This window comes from Myzus persicae, unplaced genomic scaffold (genome assembly GCF_001856785.1).
Source record: "Myzus persicae strain clone G006 unplaced genomic scaffold, MPER_G0061.0, whole genome shotgun sequence".
Classification (NCBI taxonomy): Eukaryota; Metazoa; Arthropoda; class Insecta; order Hemiptera; family Aphididae; genus Myzus; species Myzus persicae.
The window spans coordinates 113,879-138,038 of NW_019100493.1; the positions used below are offsets into that span (position 1 = coordinate 113,879).

The following is a 24,160-nucleotide window of genomic DNA, read 5'->3' on the forward strand; positions in this document are numbered from 1 at the left end:
AAGAAAATCCTGTGCTTTTGCGGAGGTCGTAAAAGCGACCTTTGAACGTGAAAAATAAAAAGTTTCTTGGCTTTACTACGAGCTGCAAGACCCCGGGCGGCATTTCTTAAAACCTTATACACACTGCATCACCAGAAACGGCTCAGTCGATTTGTAATGTAATTCACCGGCGGCTCTTCCCTCATCCCGTCCATTTCCGGGGCCCAGATTATAGTACTCCCTAGCTTGGTTTCAGAAATATTACGGATAAAAGTAAACTTTTCTCTGCATCTCGGAAAGGTATACTTTTTCACGTAACCTTCACTTTCTGTCAACAAAAAGGGTCTCGTGTAACTATGACTGGGTGTGTATCGTGTGTATGTGCATTGTGCATGTGTATGTGCAGAGGAATTATTGAGTTTACTATGTAGGTACTATACATAGAACGCTGGCTGCATGTCACAAATGGGGTTGGAAGATATGATTTTCAAAAGTGCAGTGTTGTATAGGTATGGCTACATATACTATTAAAGCTACTCCGGAAACCCGATATTAACATTTTATGCGCATATACCTCCTGTAGGCAATTTGTATATTTTGTCATTTTTTATCTATCACTTCGTACGAAATAAAAATCCTCCTAAGATACGGGGAGACCATAATATTATGTGAGCACGTGTGAGGGTATTCTTTTCTAAGGACTCACCTCGGCGACACAGAATACGAAATAATGATTAATGATCATGGTGTGTTATTACTTGTTAGTTGTTACTATAGAAATTAGAAAACAACGATAAATCATTTCGTTCGTGAATTACAAAATGGTTCTGAGCGGAACTCGGTTAAAACCACGCTTACCGAGATTTTATTACCAACATTTTTCGCAGATGTAGTCCGTCTGTATAGTTTTTCCTCTCACTTATATAAAAGGAAACTACAACTAAAAATGACCTTTACAAAGTACCAACTCAGGATAAGATTTAACCATTTCAGATCTATAAAAATGCTTTCGGAGCTTTTTTATTGCCAAAGAAAAGAACCCACATTATAAATAAAGAAAAGAAAAACATTATCGTAAAACCACTAAAACTCTAAAATCATAACATTTATAAAGATTAATTATTTCGTGCCCACTACAATATACTGCTACATAAATGGTCTAAATGTGTTTTATTAAAATATTTCGATATTATATTACAGTAAATTCAGTATCTACGTGTTTGGCAAATAGTCGTGATCATAATATATTATTGTGTACCAATTATAGTGCCTTATGTCTATAGTGCCTTGTGCCTAATTATGCATTACTATAAAATCTTATACGGAAACGAGTAAAATGTCTTTGGTATAAAACCGGGAACATTGCTAGCAAGTCAAAGTGGTAATCGTAAATACATCAATATGTCTATACGGATAAGGATAACATTCTATGAGTATATACAATATACATATACGTAAGAATACGTTATATATACGTGGTGCATGGAAGTTTGGGGGAACTTTAAATTTGTAGAGGGGATCACATAATATATATGATAGAATGAAACAATTAATTTAACGTATATATACACTGTTAAGTGTTATCTCCTGTATGTGTTTTGGTATATACGTATATTGTGTTATATCTCCGGATATCCCTTTGCTATAAAAGTATAAAAAGGAAATAAACGATCACTAGGTCTTAGTCTGCCACATTGCCGTGTAGTGTTCACGAGTGATGATACCATTGTTACCTGCAAAAAAGATAATACGCTTTAGAAATACCTGTGTGAGCTAGAATACAATTGTAAGTAGTCTTTCGACGACTATAGAAATTAGATTATTTTAATTGTACAGAAATCTAAATGCCAATCGTTATTCGTTACTAGAAAAATACCAAGTATCACAAAAAACTCTTAAAATTGGATTTCGTTATCGACTTAATGTCATATAGATTTGTTGATATTATGATTTATTGATTATATTATAAGACTTAGTATACTGTAGTATTGTATAAGTATCGCGGATTCATAGTGTGACGAAAAAAACCACAATGAATAGTAACAACTTTTAAAACGTGTTTTATGTGCTTAAAAGGAGGACAAAAATTTTTTCTATTTTTTTTTTGTTTTTTTAACGGAAATACGAATAAACTGAAATATTCTGGTAAATAAAAAATGAATTATATANTAGAAAAAATTATCAATATAATCTCATGTCAAGCCATTATACAGTGCTATAGGTACAAAATTATTTCTATACACATAAAATGCGAACATTACTATAATATTTTAATACCTACAAAACTATAAACCTACTTTTTTTTTCAATAAATATTATGGTAAATGGTTATTATTAACATTTAATAATTACAATAAATTATAAGCTACCAAATCGATTCAAATGTTACTCCATGAAATAATTTAAAATTTAATTTTAAGTAGATTTAACTAGTTATATATTTGCATAATATTATCGATGAAATAATATGCTTTTTGCATTCTTATATTTTACCCATTACTCGAGTGTCAAATAATTAGAATTACATTTCTACAGTTTATTCTAACTACTTTGACCCGAATTCTTTATGCCTGCACAATATTATTATGTTTGTAAGAATATATAATATTTCTTAGTTTTTGTTGGTTGAAATGTTGAATTATTGGAGCTTAAGAAAATTACATTTTATAAAATTCTATTTAATTTTTACAATAACTGTTTGTTAAGGTTTTACACAAATATATAACTATGGATAAGCGTAATGTATAAATGTATAATAGTGATGTCAAAATGTTTGTTTGGATTAAAACTGTGTTTTTGTGCGCAATATGTAAAAAAAAGTATATTGAATAACATTAAAAATTAAAAATTAAAGTTATACATTATAAAGGAAATGCGTTTATAATATTCCTGACTAATAACTTATTGTGGATAAAATGTATAGATAACTATAATACGAACAGTGTACAAATTGCATGTGTTTGTTAGAGTTGGTTTAACTGATCGCGTGTCGACGTACGTCAAACCAAATGCGTAAAGTAATCACGCAAATATCGAATTGGCGAGCAAAAAAAAAAACGAAACAATAATAATGAATGCATTTAGATGTCATCACGTATTTAAATGAAAATATTCAAGTATTTACACGTTAAATATATTTCTTATACAAAAACGTTTTGAATCATAACGCGTTTATGCGATACTTTCACTTTACCTCACTGTAGGTGCTTGAGATACATACAAGATTACAGAAGAGTCATATTTTATTCGAAATAGTACCTATCTCGCCAGGAGCAGATACTGTTCGCGTAGCCTTTTTATAAATGCCACAACCGTAGCCTCTTTACAGTGCCATTATTCGTGTGTAATTTATTTTTCATGGATCCTTTAGTATATAGCTAATGCGCTTTTCTTTATGGTTTCGGAGAGCGAGTAAAAACAGGGAAAATGCAAATCGTAGAGACGTGAAGAAAATAACCGTGAAATATTATTTGTTGTAAAACTATATAATTCGCTGTTGTTACATTTCGGTCACCCTCCTCCTATGGTAGGACCTTATGAAAAATAAAAATAATAAAAATACACGTCCAAATTGATTAAAAGCGTAGAGCCGAGTGCAGTAGATTAGGCCGGAGAAAAAAAACCTATAATAAGAAAATCCTGTGCTTTTGCGGAGGTCGTAAAAGCGACCTTTGAACGTGAAAAATAAAAAGTTTCTTGGCTTTACTACGAGCTGCAAGACCCCGGGCGGCATTTCTTAAAACCTTATACACACTGCATCACCAGAAACGGCTCAGTCGATTTGTAATGTAATTCACCGGCGGCTCTTCCCTCATCCCGTCCATTTCCGGGGCCCAGATTATAGTACTCCCTAGCTTGGTTTCAGAAATATTACGGATAAAAGTAAACTTTTCTCTGCATCTCGGAAAGGTATACTTTTTCACGTAACCTTCACTTTCTGTCAACAAAAAGGGTCTCGTGTAACTATGACTGGGTGTGTATCGTGTGTATGTGCATTGTGCATGTGTATGTGCAGAGGAATTATTGAGTTTACTATGTAGGTACTATACATAGAACGCTGGCTGCATGTCACAAATGGGGTTGGAAGATATGATTTTCAAAAGTGCAGTGTTGTATAGGTATGGCTACATATACTATTAAAGCTACTCCGGAAACCCGATATTAACATTTTATGCGCATATACCTCCTGTAGGCAATTTGTATATTTTGTCATTTTTTATCTATCACTTCGTACGAAATAAAAATCCTCCTAAGATACGGGGAGACCATAATATTATGTGAGCACGTGTGAGGGTATTCTTTTCTAAGGACTCACCTCGGCGACACAGAATACGAAATAATGATTAATGATCATGGTGTGTTATTACTTGTTAGTTGTTACTATAGAAATTAGAAAACAACGATAAATCATTTCGTTCGTGAATTACAAAATGGTTCTGAGCGGAACTCGGTTAAAACCACGCTTACCGAGATTTTATTACCAACATTTTTCGCAGATGTAGTCCGTCTGTATAGTTTTTCCTCTCACTTATATAAAAGGAAACTACAACTAAAAATGACCTTTACAAAGTACCAACTCAGGATAAGATTTAACCATTTCAGATCTATAAAAATGCTTTCGGAGCTTTTTTATTGCCAAAGAAAAGAACCCACATTATAAATAAAGAAAAGAAAAACATTATCGTAAAACCACTAAAACTCTAAAATCATAACATTTATAAAGATTAATTATTTCGTGCACACTACAATATACTGCTACATAAATGGTCTAAATGTGTTTTATTAAAATATTTCGATATTATATTACAGTAAATTCAGTATCTACGTGTTTGGCAAATAGTCGTGATCATAATATATTATTGTGTACCAATTATAGTGCCTTATGTCTATAGTGCCTTGTGCCTAATTATGCATTACTATAAAATCTTATACGGAAACGAGTAAAATGTCTTTGGTATAAAACCGGGAACATTGCTAGCAAGTCAAAGTGGTAATCGTAAATACATCAATATGTCTATACGGATAAGGATAACATTCTATGAGTATATACAATATACATATACGTAAGAATACGTTATATATACGTGGTGCATGGAAGTTTGGGGGAACTTTAAATTTGTAGAGGGGATCACATAATATATATGATAGAATGAAACAATTAATTTAACGTATATATACACTGTTAAGTGTTATCTCCTGTATGTGTTTTGGTATATACGTATATTGTGTTATATCTCCGGATATCCCTTTGCTATAAAAGTATAAAAAGGAAATAAACGATCACTAGGTCTTAGTCTGCCACATTGCCGTGTAGTGTTCACGAGTGATGATACCATTGTTACCTGCAAAAAAGATAATACGCTTTAGAAATACCTGTGTGAGCTAGAATACAATTGTAAGTAGTCTTTCGACGACTATAGAAATTAGATTATTTTAATTGTACAGAAATCTAAATGCCAATCGTTATTCGTTACTAGAAAAATACCAAGTATCACAAAAAACTCTTAAAATTGGATTTCGTTATCGACTTAATGTCATATAGATTTGTTGATATTATGATTTATTGATTATATTATAAGACTTAGTATACTGTAGTATTGTATAAGTATCGCGGATTCATAGTGTGACGAAAAAAACCACAATGAATAGTAACAACTTTTAAAACGTGTTTTATGTGCTTAAAAGGAGGACAAAAATTTTTTCTATTTTTTTTTTGTTTTTTTAACGGAAATACGAATAAACTGAAATATTCTGGTAAATAAAAAATGAATTATATATGTATAATTTTGTAATGTTAACTGTAGTGGAACCAGTGGAGAGTAATTTCCAATTGTAATAGCCAAATAGTTAGGCAATTACTAGGCATATACGCCGTATAATACCATCTGCCATCTGGTTTATTTTTCTATGAATTCCGATTATGGATAACTGTGGCTAGAAATTGTATTATTTTAAGTGTTCTTACGACCGCAACACTTACACTGCAGTAGTTGTATTCAAAACCACATATAGGATTAACTGCAGTAGTGCAATACGATTAGTGTATTTAAATATAGAAACAAATGTGAACGTTAAAAATTAACAAAATAATGTGTTCTGCAATCCTAAATTATTTTAACTTTACTATTAAATCAAAATCATAAACTAATTTTACGTTTGTTTATTTTGTTACAGGAATATTCACTCCAGTCACCTAATGGCCAACAACCTAATGGAGATAACTTGGACACCGTCCATGAAAAACAAACTAAAATAAAAAAACATTACTTTTCGGTAAGGCCGCATACACACATGCTCATTCTGCGTGTTATATTTTTAAACAGTAATATGGCTGGATAGTACCATTACTATATAATTTTAATACACTCTGGCTAGGTACCTTCGATTTTGACGATTCACAAAACTAATGTATTTTTAGAATTTTATACGCTTAAACTTTAACGAAAGTAATATTTTGTTTTTTAGCGCTTTGTAATTACAAACGTTACTTTATTGGCACATGAGCGAAATAAGTTTTACTTTGACGTCAATAAAATTATTCTATGAACTAGACAATATTTATTTAATAAAATAAGTATACAAATAAACTTATAACTTTTTTGGTGTATAAATTTGTACGCATGTCCAAACATAATTACAGTTTACATTGTCTTTATTTGTTATTGCTTTTTTAATTATTTCAAAGTGAAACTTGAAACAATATTATCTTGGTATATTATAAATTTATAAATAATTTAACCGATTTTGATTATCAGTTTGTGAATTCGATTAAAAATACTATAGGTTTATTTTTAATGACATTTTTCACTTTTTCTAAGAAAATACTTAGTTGGTCCAAATATTATCAATTTTTATTTTTGTTGACTTAAACTGACACTTTTTTTTATGTAACACTACTTATATCGCTTTTTATCGCTTTTAGTTGAATGAGCTCGTCAAAGAACATTTATATCATCAATGTCAATGTCGGGATGCATCAGAGTATCCCGGACGGGAGTCCGAAATGATAGCTCTGTGCAGACACATCAACAACAGTATGCTCAGATAATTAAGGTAATTTTATAAAAAATAATAACCTTTTTTTATCAAAAAAAATAAAAGTAATTATTTTGGAGGGTAATATTTTCCACAGAATTAATGTCAGAAACGTCCCTACATAAATAATTTTAGATAGTAGGGGGGTTATGAAAAAGAGAAAATTATTTTATGCAACCGTACAAATTGAATAAAATAATTTTGAAATATTCAAACAAAACCATGGGAATATGGTAAATGATCAGACAATTATTTTTGATTGGAGTAATCAAAAATGTATTAAAGTGTGATAAAATTCACGATAGAAATAAAGTATAAATATTATAAAATTGTATAAAAACTAATAACAAGTATACTGTGCACCTATATAAACTGTATATTATATTAAATTTACTGCTTCATTAACCATTCGGTACTCGGCTTCAATTTACCACCATATTAATTCAATAGTTTATGGAAACATTTGAGAGATATTTAAATTCTAATTTTTTGGATTTTAGTTGTTGCAACCAATGCCGGCCATAAATAAATTGTTATGAATTATGCTAAACGTAGAACTTTATTGACATATAAAACATTAAATACAGTTACAGAATTTTGGATGATATTAGTCTATAACTTATGATTTGTATTATTATATTATGACGGGTATTGTGATTCACTAAATTACAGATGTATATAAGACGCCGTGAGAAGCCGATCTTTGGTTACTCAAACGACACGCATGCATTATTATAAACGTAACAGTCACGTTATTTTATTTTATCAGTTGCAATGGAATCACGATTATATTTTAATGGTAACGCACAGTTTGATATGACGAGAGTTTACTTTTAATTTGTGATTTTAATTATGATAGATTAAACCGATATAAAATATTATTGCTTTACATATTTTTAGCATTTTTATGCCAAGCTTCTAATTATTATAATTTATTATTATTACCGTTTCTATAATTTCTTTTAATTACATGCTGTACATTACTTTTGAAACTGTTAGTCGGATATAGTGGAATTTACGGGTAGAGTGTCTAAAAACGGCAGTGTTTCCCGGGTAGCGATTAACGATCTCATTTAGACATTAATTACAGTGAAAACTTGCATTATTTATGACCCAAAATACTAAAATGGTCTTCATAATTAAGGCTTTTGCTGAAATATAGTAAGCATCCTTTTCACCCAATTAAAAAGCTGAGATATCCCTTATGCGTACAATAAAAAATAATTGTCCAATAAATCTTTCATTGCAAACACCTGATGCATGCTACTGCATTATAATAAATGTTATATTTTTACAGAAAAATTGATTTGCCGTGTATCTATAATTTTGAATATAAGCTACATTATATTATAAAAATGTATTGATCTGACTAGTGACGATGAGCTAATAAGATGTGTTGTTAATAGTATTCGGGTATGCTTGTGCGTATACCTTGAGTTTACTGCAAAAAATTTATATGATGAAAAAAAATTCTCCAAGAAACATATTTTGTCATAATTTACCATTGATTAGGTTACTGGTTTTTTGATTTATTTACTGGTTTCAGGTGTATACAGACTGGGCAAATCATTACTTGGATAAAGCCAAATCAAAGAAAAACATAAAAGATTTGCAACTAGATTTGGCTGACGGTGTTCTGCTTTCGGATCTCGTCGAAACAATTTGTGAGTCAATTGAATATTAAATATTAAATTGAATAAATTATTTATTATTACACCTAAAATCAAATGCTATTTATTTTTTTATTTATGTTATATGTTTCTCCCGATTTTCCTGAAATGAATAATTGTTATAATAATAAAAAACATTAATCACGGGGTCAACAACTATTAGTATAAAACTATATTATATAATTTAAATGATATATTATAGTGCATTATGCTATAAACTCCAAAACAGACTAAAACAATAACGTCAACAAATATTATCGATTTTATATCGTACATTTAATTGTTTTTTGAATAAATAGGGTAGTTTATGAATAGAGACGAATTATTAGTTATTGTATTGCACAAAATAACTCAATAATTTATGTTCCTGGGGCTCCCTGTATATTAAATATGAACCTTACGACTCAGTTCACATATAATTTAAAAGTTAAGATCATGTAATAGTCTGTAACTTACATCATTCTAAATCCTAAGGTTTATAACTTTTAGACAGGTTTAGTACTTACATACTTAATAGTTATAACTTTATAGCATTTCGTAGGTATTCTTCTACCGATTCTATAGTTGATTATTATATGGATTCACACATAAACCCGTACTTATACGTTTTTCCGAATCATTTAAAGGAAAACAATCGCAGTTGACTAATTTCTTGTCTCATTGACACTGACTGTTATAGTATAATATAACGCTAACATAAGCTCATTATGTATTTCTTGTTAACACCACAGATAATGTAATTTAAATCTTCTTATAAAAAAAATGAATTTTATTGCTTTTCTGGTTAAAAAAAAAAACAGATTAAAAAAAATGTCCGAGTTATTAAACACACTTATTTGAGTCAATAAAAAAATATCATACATAATAATATTATAATATGTACGGAGGTCGAGGAACTCAAACACATGAGTTCGATGAGGTATAGAGAATAAATATCATGTACAAATGTAATGATCAACAATATAATTTTGACTCGACCGTTGGCACCGTGACAGGTTTCTTTAAAGCATTTCGTTTTTACGACGTACCGTATAATAGTGGACGCGGAAATCCCGAAAATCTATATAAGACATTATATCCCGTCGTTTTTACGTATTTTCAGGCAATCATCGGTTGCCGGACGTGAACAGGAAACCAAGGACCCATTTACAAATGGTAAGTACCGTAGTGGTGCTACAATATATAATATTATATAGGTACTCGACTGGTATTGTACATATATACCGTCTATGTCTATGTATCGTGTTACTTCTATTACGTCAGGTGCGAGAAAAAAACGAAATAAAATTGTGGATTATCGCGTGTAATGCGTGTGTACCTACATTAATAATTTCTTATCGGCTCGGCGACCGTATGCAATGCAGACTTCCGAGACTCGGGATGACGCGTTAAACGGTCGGTGAGGCGGTGGGGGGGGAGGAAGATGACCAGGGAGGGGAGCGGAAGAAAATTGATAAATTTAAATATTACGCACTCAGCTATAATAATATATAAGATACTCTCGCGTATGGGGACACACTTGTTGTACCTACGTTTTAACACACTTTACTGCCGATCAGCTGACTCGGGACAATGATAAGCGCGTGTCCAAACCAGTTTCACGCGTATACATAAGTATATATAATTACAAGTATATATTATAATATGTATTATAGCCACTTCCATCTGACCTACAAAACTCCTGCGTGCATTTTGTTTATGCTTTATAGCCATGCAATACACACACACGAGCTCACTCGCACGCACAACACACACACACAAACACTAAGTCACTAACCCACCTATATACATTTCTGGGCGCCGTTTTGAAGGTTAAACGGCCGCCGTGGAGAAGTTTACATATTATTCGATTAACGACCCGCCTGACCTCCAACTGGAGCCACCGACGACGACGACAACGTGTCCGAGATACGCGGGAAATAGGTGGTAGCCTATATATTATAATATTATGATTGTGTAGTAGCCCGTTTAGGTATCCGAAAGAAAGCTAACCGCGTAAATCGTGTGCCTACACGTACTATAAAATATTGTCTACCTATATTATCATTGATTGTCGGATTATTTTAATAATCAATGTCATCGTCAGGCTCACCTAAAGCTTAGCTATAGTGTCGTGTGCGGTGTGCAGTGCGAAGTCGTCGTCAATAATACGACTGTGCACTTACATTGTGCGGAATTAAATGCGAACGCTGTGCCTGTACCTATATGAATTCCGAATGTGCAATAACGGAAATCACTAAACGACCTGTCCCAATGTGAGTGTTTATGACACGTATAAAGTGTTACATTATACTTCTGCGAGCACGTACCTATTTATATGTGTCTTGAAAATATACTCGTTTCCTTCCTATGTAAGCATTATACACCCGCACGACGCAGTTAGAATTCGGAACCTATCGTTTCCCGAACGGTTATTGTGGCAGATTTAGGGCAGACGGTCGTCAACTTAATATTTATCCAACGGATAATTTCCCCGAAAACAAAATATGAAATATGAATGAATATTTTACACATGACATGCTCAAGAAATAATAATTATTATAACCCGTTGTAAGACGATGAGTTCATTAATGGAAAAAATATGCGTAAGAATTATTGTCATTATAAATCTTTTCACTTAAAATAGGTATAATAAAATTACTCGTTTAAAAATCGTTTAACATGTCGAGTGTGACGAGACGTGTGGTAGGTATGTTTTCGAAACTAAAAATTTTGATGTGAAAACGAAAATCTAACAACTCTTTTTTTAATTTGATTTTTCTCGTATTTACCTGATATTTGTAGATTACTGTTGCAGTACCTACTACAAACGAGTTACGAGCAATTATATTACGATAAATAATCGTTCTGAAAAAAACTGTATACAATGCAAACGGTTTAAAACATATCCTAAAATTATGTGTACACAATATAGAATCGCGAGAGACGATTCATATAACAATAACAAATTTTGGATTCTAATTAGCTATTATTTTAACCGGTCGATAATGTATGCAAATGTATGCATTTATCTGCACTAGTTTATAACACATATTATACGGGTATAGATGACTATTATTTATAGAACATTGAAATTGTAGGGAATGCATTCAATTTATATTGTTTATCAAATGGGAACTCTAATATTAATATGTATAGAATTTTCCCGTTAGGTTAAGAAAATGTTTACCCGAACAACCGCTCATTCGTGATTTACCGCAATTGTATATTAAATCGATACACTAGGGTTACCAGGTAGAGTCCTCAAAATGCACGTGGTGTCGTGATTATTATTTATTGCCTATTGATTTGTTATTGTTTATATAGGTGTACAGTTACATAGTTTAGCTCAGGAAACCATATATCTACCTATGCTATTAAATAAAACTGACCTACCAAAACGGTCAATGTCAAGTGTACATAGTTTATGTTAATTTGTTTTGCTCGTATGCAATAATGTTTGTATACAGGTAGTATCATATACAAACGCTCAAATTAATAGGTACCTATATAATATAATGTATATAATATATTATAATATTATATACACTATACATAGGTACGTATGTACCCATTATAATATTTATTATTTGTATTTATTTTTGTTACGTACATTAAACGATGTATAAACATTAAATATATAATAGTTGAATGTTGAAATGTGCGAAAGTTGTTCTTTAAAATTTAAAACACATTTATTTTCATTTTTTATTCATTTCAAACTCACGCGTTATTGTTTGTTGTGCATTATAAAAAGTTTAAATCTACGGAGCACAGCCGATCGATAAAATTAAAATTACTTCATAATAATCCTTATAAGTAAGCACACGGAACGGTTAAAAAAAAAACAATAATAATAATAATAATAATAAAAATAATAATAGTGGGTGCTGCCATACGATTATGTTGTCGGTGTCCGTGTCGGTCTACAATATAGCGTGGAGAAACAGTGTGCTGTGAACTGTACCAGCGGATAGACCGGTTCTCGTGTTCGTATGAAAAATAAAATAGTAAAATCGCGTATCCGTTTGTGAATAAAAAATTATTTCTTATTTTTGAAGATATTTAAAATAAAATTGTGCTTATACTTATACTTCTTAGTGTAAATAATATAATTAACAGAATATTGAAGACGGCCAGTTGTATCAATATACACATATTATAAAACACTTAAGAAGTAAGTTTACAACATTTAAAAAAAAGTATAGTACTTCTTATTCAATTTTAGCTAACTGAAAATTTTCACATCTCTTAAATAATATTAAGTAATTTATTATATACTTATTAATAATAAGTAACGTAATAAGTTATTATTATAATATATTTACATTTTTTTTAAATTGAACACGATTATGTTATCATTCGGGATTATTTATGAAACGACTTTGAGTGATCGTACCTATTCAAAGATTTTTACAAGTGTGGTGAAATATTTTTTAACACTAGAATCATAATTATTGTATGATCACTTTATTGCATTGAGTACAAACATTTTTGATCAGGTGACATTAAAATATTATGCTAGCATTTTTTTCAAAATAAAAAAAATTATTTTTTATATTTTAGTATGGATATTTTATAATAACTGATCAGCTTTTAAAGTAACAGATTTTTACTTAAGACTATACTTAGTTAATATTTTATAACCTATACTATTTATAATTCATAATTTGAATTTTTTTGGGTGGAGGGGAGTTTTTGAGTTTTTAAATACTTTTTTAAAGTTTTCACAATATTTGGCATATATATATATATATTTTTAATTTTATCACTTTTGAATTTATAAAGTGTTACAATTTAAAATTTTAGATTTAAATTAAAACATAAAAATTGCATCTATCGATCCTAATTTGTATTGAGTAACAGATCTATTTAAAACCTATATGAAACAATATAGGTAGTAAGTTAATATAGTATACTATATAGCAAGTAATCTTATTACTGATTAGTTTTAAATTCATATGTGTGTCAATCTTATAATGTGTATAGAATTATATCCCACAGAATGTAATTGTATACACCTATATGATATTATATAGAATATAATTTTTGAATTCACTGGATTATTATAATATATTATCTTACTAAATTAATACTCATTTCCTTCTTATTAAATGCGTATTTGTCTAGTATTAAAGATCGTTATAGTTATTACTTATTGCAATAATTTGCTAACAATTATTAAAGTTAGGGTAAACACAATTTAAAATTACTCTTACAAAACTTAGACAATATTATGTAGAAAGTAAGTAGTAAGCACAGCGTTTTGAATTTATTTAATTGGTATTTGGTATTGTTTGTTATCTTTACAATCGTGTATCGATCATATATTGTTATCTTGACCACGCCACCATTCAAGATAAATACTGACATTATAAAATTTACCGTTATTTTTGATTATAAAAATGGAAATTATGAGTTGAAAATTCTGAATGGGCCAGGGAACTAGGTATTTGTATGACAATAATTATGTGAGCAATTCTTTTTGGTTAACGCATTTCAACGTAGTAAACAGTTTAAAAAAGTTACATGCTCCTCGACAAGTAAATTGAAAATTTAAATCAGAGTTTTTCCCATAGTTAAATTGTTCAAGAGTTAACAAAAAAATTTCAAAAAAAAATTTAAATAGCAAACGCTTTTAACAAAATCTTGACCACTTTGAATTCCATTCAGAATTGTCTTCAATGAATCATCATAGCTTTCAAAAATATATAAATATACACGTTCCAGTGGCCTGACCTTCTCTCCCGCAGTATCAAAACTTCTTATATTTGTATTATTAAATTAATTATTGTTTATATTTAAAAAACTAGTAACTATTCAGATATTCATGAATTAGTTTTTATCAGACCAGCATATTGCATTTACTGTTATAGAGTACAAATTCTAAGAATCGTATATATATGTATTATATATATACACTTAATAATATTATGCAGATTGACATATTATTGTACATGCATAAAGTATATACACGCAGACATTGTTCAATACTTGTGTTCTGCATTTATATTAATATTGATAAAAATGTGTATTTAATGAATAAACATTCAAAGAAAAATAACGATGGAATTATTATAATTATAATATATTTAATAAATATAAATGTACTGAAAACCATAATAATTGTTTAAAAACTAATTATCTATGAATCAAACATTTTTTTTTTTAAGTTTAAATAATTAAAACAAAATACAAAATAAGGAAATATAATATTAAATTACAGCTTAGGTAGGTATACTCATAACTCAAAAGCATAACACGAAATGACACCATATACGTTTGCATTTTGTATACAAAATAAATTGCATTAATAATAACTTCATTTATATTTACAATTCGTTATTTCGATCGTGCTTCTTGTGTCAACTTTAACAATTTTATCGTGCTCAAAGTTTAAAATAGATTATATGTTATCACTGCGACCAAAACTGCTTTGAGGTCTGTTGTTAGACGAGATTCTTAACAATAAATAATGTACCTAGACAACATTTTTAGTCGCCAAATAATACCAATTGTCACGTTTCGCATGGAAACCTGCGACTTCATCTCTGCAGCCATTAAGGGAACAAGAGAGAAAGAGAGAGAGATGCATACACCAAGAGAGAACAATAATTGTCAATTTTGTCACGGATAACCTTGGTATTTATTTTTATGCGGTCCACATCATTGTAGTCTGCTTCTCGTCTCAGAAAAAAAGGATCTTTTCTTTGCGTTTATAATGCGAAAACAATATTAGCTAATGTGAAAATCATGCACGAAAACGTTCTTATAATTGTAACGGTAATAATATTAGTCCGTTATACTGGTCGTATTAGGTAATAACGTACATAAATGTATTCAATTTTAGAAAACCATAAATGACAATACCTGCTTTAAGTATAGTCTGCTAATTGTTTGTAATAATCGTACCTAATATATTTATTTAATAATATTATAATAGTTGTTTATAAATGGTATCTAATTAAAAATGGCACTCTCGTCTTGAATTCTAGTATGGAATCCTCATCATAAAGTCTTAGGTACATTGAACATTTCAAAAAGAAACACATTGGAATTTGATAAAAAAAAAACACTCATAATAAATCAAATATAATTTGAATTATTTAAAAAAAAACTAAACTAAAATGTATATAAAACATTAACATAGTACATATTAGGTATAGTAGAAAAAAGTAGTATTTTGTTTCCTTCCATATCTGATGATTCTAACGAATAATATACACTGTAAGATAAATGTTTTTATATTGTACCTATTGCATTCTCTTAATCCCAAATTATCTTATGTAACGCAATTTATGAAGAACCTACAAAATATTTTTCAAGAGACAGAAATACATGATGAAAGGATCAATTCAATAATAAAATGAATACTTAATTCGATGTAAAAAAGTGTACCCATAAACTTAAAACTATTAAAAGCAATTATATAAGCTATAGACTATAGCTTTATAAAAGATTATAGATATTATACAATTATTATATTATACATTTAGATTATTTAAACATTTAGCTTTATTTTCTTTAAATTATTATATTATAAATTATAATATATAATTATTCTAAGCTTTATTGCCTAGTCATAAAATAGACAAAGTATAATATGCTAATAACGACTTGAAATCAGAGATTATTTCCAAAAATATTAACTATATAATACTTTTATACTGTTATCTGTAGTTTGTTTTTTTCACCACAAACGCATGTATAATTGCATTTTTTTTAAAATAAATTTGTCTAGAGCAAGGCGTTTTCTTTTAATATTCATTTTAATGAAACTTTTAATTTTTGATAGAAACCTATGTAAATCAAGTGTACAAATTGTATTCCTATTAATAATTAATTATAATTGTTTAAAGTTAAAACAATATGATATACTATACAGTATACACACTATGCGGTATACAGTGTAGAAAAGTGATGATAAATAATAATAATTTTCTTTTAATTTTAACCTATGCCGAATCCCCTAATGTACTTAACTTAACCACTATAATATTACTATAAATTAATATTGTATGGCATATGTATAAGGCTGGGGACTCCCTGGAGGTAGAAAAAATAACACAATCAGCCTCGCCATAAAAACATAAAGGTTCTCGGCGCCACAGCATCATCATATATTTCATTCATTACCGTGCCCATACCGTTTGCATATGGTGAAACAATATTTGGAGCTAAAGCCATTAATTATTATCATTTATAAGTGTAGCTACCTTAATAACCGCTATATACACAATAACTCAAAATCGAATTTCACTTTTATTCAGAACAAAAGAATAACTATCACGCGTATCGCTATAGGTATTGAAGATAATATTAAAAATTGTCCTGATTAATGAAAACGGGCGTTAGAACATTTTAAATATAATGTATTATACTCAAAATACGTTTAGATAAATAATTTAAGACCGTATATGGATACAATTGTTTTGCGGCGGTCCAGTGACCTATAACCTCAAAATATTTCCCACTGGTCGTGCTGAAGCAGCAGCCGAGGTCGTTGCGCCTTGGGTCATATACGTTTGAGTTAACTTGATACTTCTATCATTTTTTTTTTTAAATTTTAATGCTTTTCCTAAGCAGACACCTATTAATCAACATTGAAATGTAATTAGTTCAACGGTACGGTCGAATTAGACTATCGAAGAATTCAAACTACGTACTATATATCTGACACAGAAAATCGTTTCGTAATACCTACGATGATACTAAAATGATATCACATATTATATACGTGGAGCGTGTGGAACGATTTATTGTGATTTTGCAATCACATAAAAACTGTGAAAACAGACTGAGCGAGTAGATATGAACCTGGTGTCGAACGTGAAACGAACAGAATTTAAATAATAAGAAAACACGTCTTCGTCACATAATATATACAAGAGCTTCGATATCGGAAAAAGCGGTTTAAAAACATATACCTACCTATAATGGGTATACATTAATAATTATATGCCTACATATAAATAAGACTACTATTACGACGTTGATTTTGGAATATTGAGTTGTACCATTATAATGTTACACAGGATGATTCACCAAGTGTGCTCACCAATTTTTTACTTCGACAATAATAATATGCAGTTATTCAAAATCTGATTCTTAGAATTTTTAAATATACCTACTTAAAAATCATATTTTCAAATTCTCGATATTCCTTAAACTTCTTAAGGAGTAACCTGTGGAGAGACTTCTGTTTTGGAAAATAAGAACCCCCAATTTCTACTGTGAATTATTTAGCTGTTCGTTTTGTTCGTTTGTATCAAAATAAAAATTTGAATGTGTATAGTTTTTGAGATGCCTGCATAACATTGTGTGCCTAGTGCCTACCTACTTTAAGATAAGTGGTTCATTATACTGATGGGTTTTGAACATATATGGAGGATATGGTGATTTGAAAACTTTAATAATTGATATTAATCCATCAATATCAATATTTATGATTTGTAAAACTGGACCAAGTATAATTAATAATCATACTAAAATACTATATCCACAATATTAAGCATAGGTGCATAATTTTTTTTTTGTAAAATCATTTTTAAGGACTTAGTTTAAACATTTTGATAACTGAGAAACTACTCGTTCGAAATGTTCATTAGATCAATACTTTCGAAAAAATTATCCACTGAATACCTAATAAGTAAATAAGTTCTCCTTTGAAAAAATTCCATCACTGGACCTGGACACACGTCGTAAGTAGTACAAAAATATCTCAAGAATTTGAATAGATTCATTATCAAATGAAGAAACGGGGGTAAGCACACTTAGTTAATTTTTCCTTGTATACCTATAGCTCTAGAACTTTATTCCATAAAGATTATTCTGAATTAATCAAGCAGCATTTCGAATATTCTAATTAAGATATTGCATGTCTCAGTCTCAGTGTCTGCATAAATCACGGCTCGGTTTTTTAAAATTTATTTTTGAAAGCAAATCGAGTGATTACTTTTATATTTTATTTTAAAGTGTGTACTATTATGTGTCATTGAGCTCGATGATTATCGAGCTACTCAACTCATTCGAGCAGGTTATAAATCATGCAAAATATTGGGCAAACCTAAATTATATAATGTTAGGTTAACCAGCTAACAAAAGCTTATGACTTGAAAATTTTTATAAAAATGTAGTTTCGATATACTCTACATCGATGAAATAAGTTTCACAGGCAACTATAGGTAACTTAGGGTTCTCTCATTAAAAACGCTTACACAAAATAAATTTTAATAATAAAAACTCTAAATTATAATTTATAATGCTACAGTAGATCATCGATAATTAATACATTTTATCTTTCACGTTAAATTAAAATGTTTGGAAATAAAGATTTACTCATTTTGTCTTCAAAAACATTTAACACGTCTTTCGGATAATTAAATGATATCTATATAACCGGCATATAAATACATTATTTGTTATAGCCTGACGTATAGGTCAAACCGCACAATTGTGTAGATTTTTGCAGGTATCGCTATAAACGCCGCGTAGTTTTTAATTTGTTTGGGATATTCGATATTTTCTACTCAATTGGTTCAAGGTTACGTATAGCATACTAGATATTTTTTACTGTAAATTACAATTGAATATTTGTATATAAAAAAACGATCTTGGTCGCAGATGTACATTTATGTATTATGTATACTGTATTGTGTATATAATGTGTATACTACTATACTAGGTATACTATATTGTCCGCCACAGTTAGATTAGGAAAATCGGCGAGACGGATACACATTTTTACTTTTTATAATACAGTCGATTTTACTTGGATTATGACTCAGTAGTACCTATATCTGTAACTAGTGTCTAAGGATTTTCTAACCTTTCAAACGTGTGTCTTAATAGTTGTATGTGTGCGTAAAGAGCAAGATAGGTATAGGTACCTATATATAATTTTAAAAGACGTTTTCAAATCATTAGTAAAACTGTCAAGTGCGTTTGTCTATTCTTTCCAAATATCAATCATTGCCACCTCACATATTATTATATTTACCTCTACAAATTACGTGTATTTATTTTTGCGAAAATAAAATGATTTAAAAAATCCTTAACAATAGAAACACAAAGTATATTATCATTACCGTTCATCAAGGACGCTGCTACTCGTTTTGTGGTTTTGTTCCATCAAATTAGTCACTGTTTAATAATACATAATAATATAGGCTCTAACTTCTAAGTCAGTCGATCGCAAATGAGATAATAACAAAAAAAAAAATGGATGGACCGATAAACTTCATTATACATTGTTTTGTTCTCTTTTGTTCATTGCCCATTGGTCATTACATTCGTATGGCGAACTTCATGTACTCGAATAGAACTTGTTTCGTTTGTATTGCATTCCATGGGTTTCACTGGTTATGTTATTACTTTTTTTTTTAATCAAAAGCATTCAACTACATTATAATAATATGCAATATGCTCATTGTAGTACGAGTTCTTTGTCAAGTTAAAAGCATTTATAGTAAGCCTAGTTAAATAAAAGAATAAATACATTTTGAAACGGACCTAAAATTAATTTGTTTAAGCTGCAATAAGTTTCTTTAAAAAATGTTTAATCTTTTTTTACATTCAATGTAATATTATAAATATAATAGTATTTGTGCCTAATTAATTATAATATTAATATTGTTTTGCCAAACTATATAACATTATGTTAGAATAAATACGACGTGCAAAGCGTTTACAAAAATTAGATCAATAATATTCCATTCTAATTTTATGTTAGTAAGTATGAACCATAGACCTATAAACATGGTATTTTGAGCTATTGTTATGGTAGAATAAGTAAACGGCTTATAGAATCATATAACTCCAACTTTTCTCAATATTTTCAATTTTGTAAAATAAGCTTTAAATTGTGTTATTGTAATAATAAAAAAGCTAATAACGTTATTAAGTGTTTCTTACGTTGTTTTTGATTTGTTTTAAATTACAATCAATGGGTATATTTCGTAGGCGTATTTTAATATAGGCTAACATATTTTGCAAAACTATTAGAGAAACAATTTTCAACTCTGCCACTTTACTAATAATATTTTTAACTTTATTCTAGATTGATTTAAAACAACTTTTAGAACATTTTATTTTATTTTAAAATACCAAAGATTATTATGGTCAATAGTAGGTTAGATTACCTTATCGTTAGCATATCGGTGAGTGGTGACTGACTAGCCGGTCCAGGCTGCTTCATCGCAATACCCAATAGGTGTAGTTTAAGCACTTGTCATTTACTTTTTTTAATACTTTTTTAAAACTTCGAGCATTATTGTTGTTAATTTAGTTTTAAAACGATCCATCTTACATCAGTATATATTCTAAAGTGCATGAATCGTTATTTATACCACATTAACTTGAACAACACCTTGTATGAATAATGTTTATAGAGTATAGACATATTATACTATTATATTATATTACCCTATGACCTGTGTAGTGTATGGCATAGTATGTATTATGTTTTATGACCTATATTTCACGTACAAAAATTATGTGAAATAACATATTATATAATCTCGTATTCTCGTGTAACCTTTGCTGTTCATACAATTTGAAATACAAACGGTTTTGTGTGTGCAGTTATGCGTATTGTGAATATTATAAACAACAAATAAACTCTTCGCCATTGATAATAATTCATCAATCAATATTCTACACACAGTATAGTTATAATTTATCATTCGCTTTCCCTGTGAACTAAGACCATAACATAATACCATCCACCGTGTTCTGAATAATTATTATCCTTATCACGAAAGTGCCAATTTCGGCTCAATCGACGAAGGATTATTAATGTGAATTTTTACTCGTTTTTGTATAAATTAAGTATAATACATATTTTTTTTTTTTTTTTTATTTACTTAAATTTGAATGTAATGTCTTGTTGTTGTAAGCAAATTTGCTTGTAGTTTATACAAATAAAACATGAATTATTTATGAAAATATAAAGTTACAGTAGGTAGCTAAGTACCGAGTAAGTAGATATTTTGTATATTTACAACAAATTACACTACGCATTGTTGTTTAAATAAAACAACATTATTATTTTCTCTAAACATTTTAATTATTCATAAATTGTTAGTTGGAAGGTTTTAATATTTAAAGTTTTAATATTTAAGGCTTAAAAACTGAAATACTTGATCAATTGTATTGACTAATTAATTTAAAAAAAATATTAATATGCAATACAACACATTTTTTGGTAGATAGTAATACATTGATACCGAAACCCCAATATGATAATTAGTTAATTACTTATCAGTAATCACCAATTATTTATTACTAATAGAGAAGATAAAGTCATACTATGTTAAAACACTAAAATTCCTTATCTGGGATAATTTCCTCTAGAAAATAATTAAAACTAATTATTACGCTACTTAATAAATTATTTTCTAGAATAAAATGTATTATATAATGTTTTACATTTAAAAATTGACTAAATTATACTTTAAAATAATTTAGATATATAAGTATTAATATGATGGATCGTAAATGTTTAGAATGATAATTGGCTTTTTTTTCAAATTGTTGGGTTAGGTTTATTTTAAAAATATTATTAGATTCTCTTTTAAAAATAATAAAGGTTATTGAATTTGTTGTAAACTCGAAAATGGATTTATCGTACGAACATATACATAAATAAAACTATATTCATATAGGTATTTATTGCTGAGTAATAATTTAGAGTTATAGGTTAAACTAAACATATTTAAATATGAACTATATACTAAACTATTCATTGATTATAAATTGTTGTATATTAAATTATAGTCAATAAAAAAAAAAATAGTACCAAACCACACCGAAGCTTAATAATGATATTATAATTTTGAATATATTTTAATACATTATCAAAACATGAGTTGAATTTGAAATTTGAATACAATACATTAATTGTTTTGATAACTTTGGGCAAATAATGTAATGAATTTTAAAATTTTGATTGAAAATATGATGCACTAACGATATTATAATTTTTTTCATTCTAGTTAGGAAATATCAAGAGTTGTTTGGACCTTTTGGAGACACTGGGTGTTGCCTTGGATGGTATTACAGCCCATGACGTCAAGGAAGGTAACTTGAAAGCCATACTGGGTTTATTCTTCGCTCTTTCAAAGTACAAACAGAAGCAGAAACAACAGCAGAAATCTGAGGGCCCCAAGTCGAGAATACCTACAGATATGAAGCAATCAAGGTAATGTTAAACGAAACTTGAGTGATAAATCGTGTTAGAACGAATAATAGAGTATATAATAATATAATATATATATAAGATGTTTAGAAGAGTGGGGGGAAAAATGAAAATAAATTACGTCATTGTGGATGTATATAGCTAGGGCGTGGACCCTTCATCCCTTTTTACCCCAACAGACTGTGATCAGTTCCAATGGGGAATTCGAACAGTGCGCGTCGCAATCAGTCCAGGAGTGTCCCGACGTCTCCTGAACTTAGATTAAGGTTCCGGTTAAAATCACCTTATTATATTATTATTACAATGGACAATAGTCGGCGTTTTGATATGCGCTATTTTCTTTATATGCGCGCATGTACACACTATTTTGGACGAAGTTGTTGTTAATTTATATTTTCTATTGTTATATTTACAGGCTTCCTGGACCCACCCTACACTCAGGCAGCATTACGAGTATACCGACCCCGTTCGCTCAGAGATTTCATCAATTGCAAAATACACCTGCCGTCAACAGTGAGTATGCCTATACCTACCTGCCACGCTTAATGTGCATTTGCATAGGACGTGGGAACTTTTATTCGATTTTATTGTCATATAGTACCTTGGTACTTACCAATTACCATGTTTCATACACACATGATATTTATAAATACAATATGCATAGGCAAGTGCTTTCAAATACATTGCCTATGTTTTGAATTTTATTCTGTGAAAAATAATTCCAGTCTCCAGAACATTATTAGGTATACCTACTCTAATACTCATCAGTCATCAGTCATATCATTCGCACAAAAATATTGAAGTCTCTTCGCAGTGTATTTTATACTATTATTATACATAGAAAATTCCAATATTAATATACATTTTTATTTACGTTAGGTACTTGGTTTTTGTTATTTACTTTTGTTAGACAATCTATAACATTATTTTTTTAGATAAACTAGGTAGGTACGTGATCTATCCGTTAAACGAAGTATTTAATAATTAATAGAACTCGATAATAATTATTTTATAAATTGATGTTAGTAAACTAGTTAAGAATTAAGTACTTAATCCTATCTATATTTATTTGTAAACAAAAATAAACACATTTTTGATAATATACCTGATACAACCTATTATAGGAATCTGTTAAAATTGTCTCGAAGTAGGTACTTGCATATTATTGAACCTTCTGTAGTTCTGCGTCTATATTACTTACCTATATTATTATTAATTTCTTATCAACCAGAAAAAATGTGTTTGAATCTACCATAGAATATTTTTTATTTTTATTTTAAAGAACAACATCTCGAAAAGT

At 29.2% G+C, this 24,160-nt stretch overlaps 1 protein-coding gene across 3 annotated transcripts in view; it reads left to right on the forward strand.

The window, feature by feature from the left end:
- LOC111027863 (neuron navigator 2) overlaps positions 1–24,160 on the forward strand; it is an 88,538-nt gene that overhangs the window by 22,233 nt on the left and 42,145 nt on the right. For all 3 annotated transcript variants that reach the window (XM_022306335.1, XM_022306343.1, XM_022306353.1), the window contains exons 2-7: positions 6,154–6,252; positions 6,902–7,032; positions 8,561–8,678; positions 9,787–9,839; positions 22,658–22,863; positions 23,276–23,373. In XM_022306335.1, the coding sequence (XP_022162027.1) occupies positions 6,937–7,032; positions 8,561–8,678; positions 9,787–9,839; positions 22,658–22,863; positions 23,276–23,373 (571 nt within the window). In that variant the 5' untranslated portion in view covers positions 6,154–6,252; positions 6,902–6,936. The remainder of the gene's footprint in view (positions 1–6,153; positions 6,253–6,901; positions 7,033–8,560; positions 8,679–9,786; positions 9,840–22,657; positions 22,864–23,275; positions 23,374–24,160) is intronic.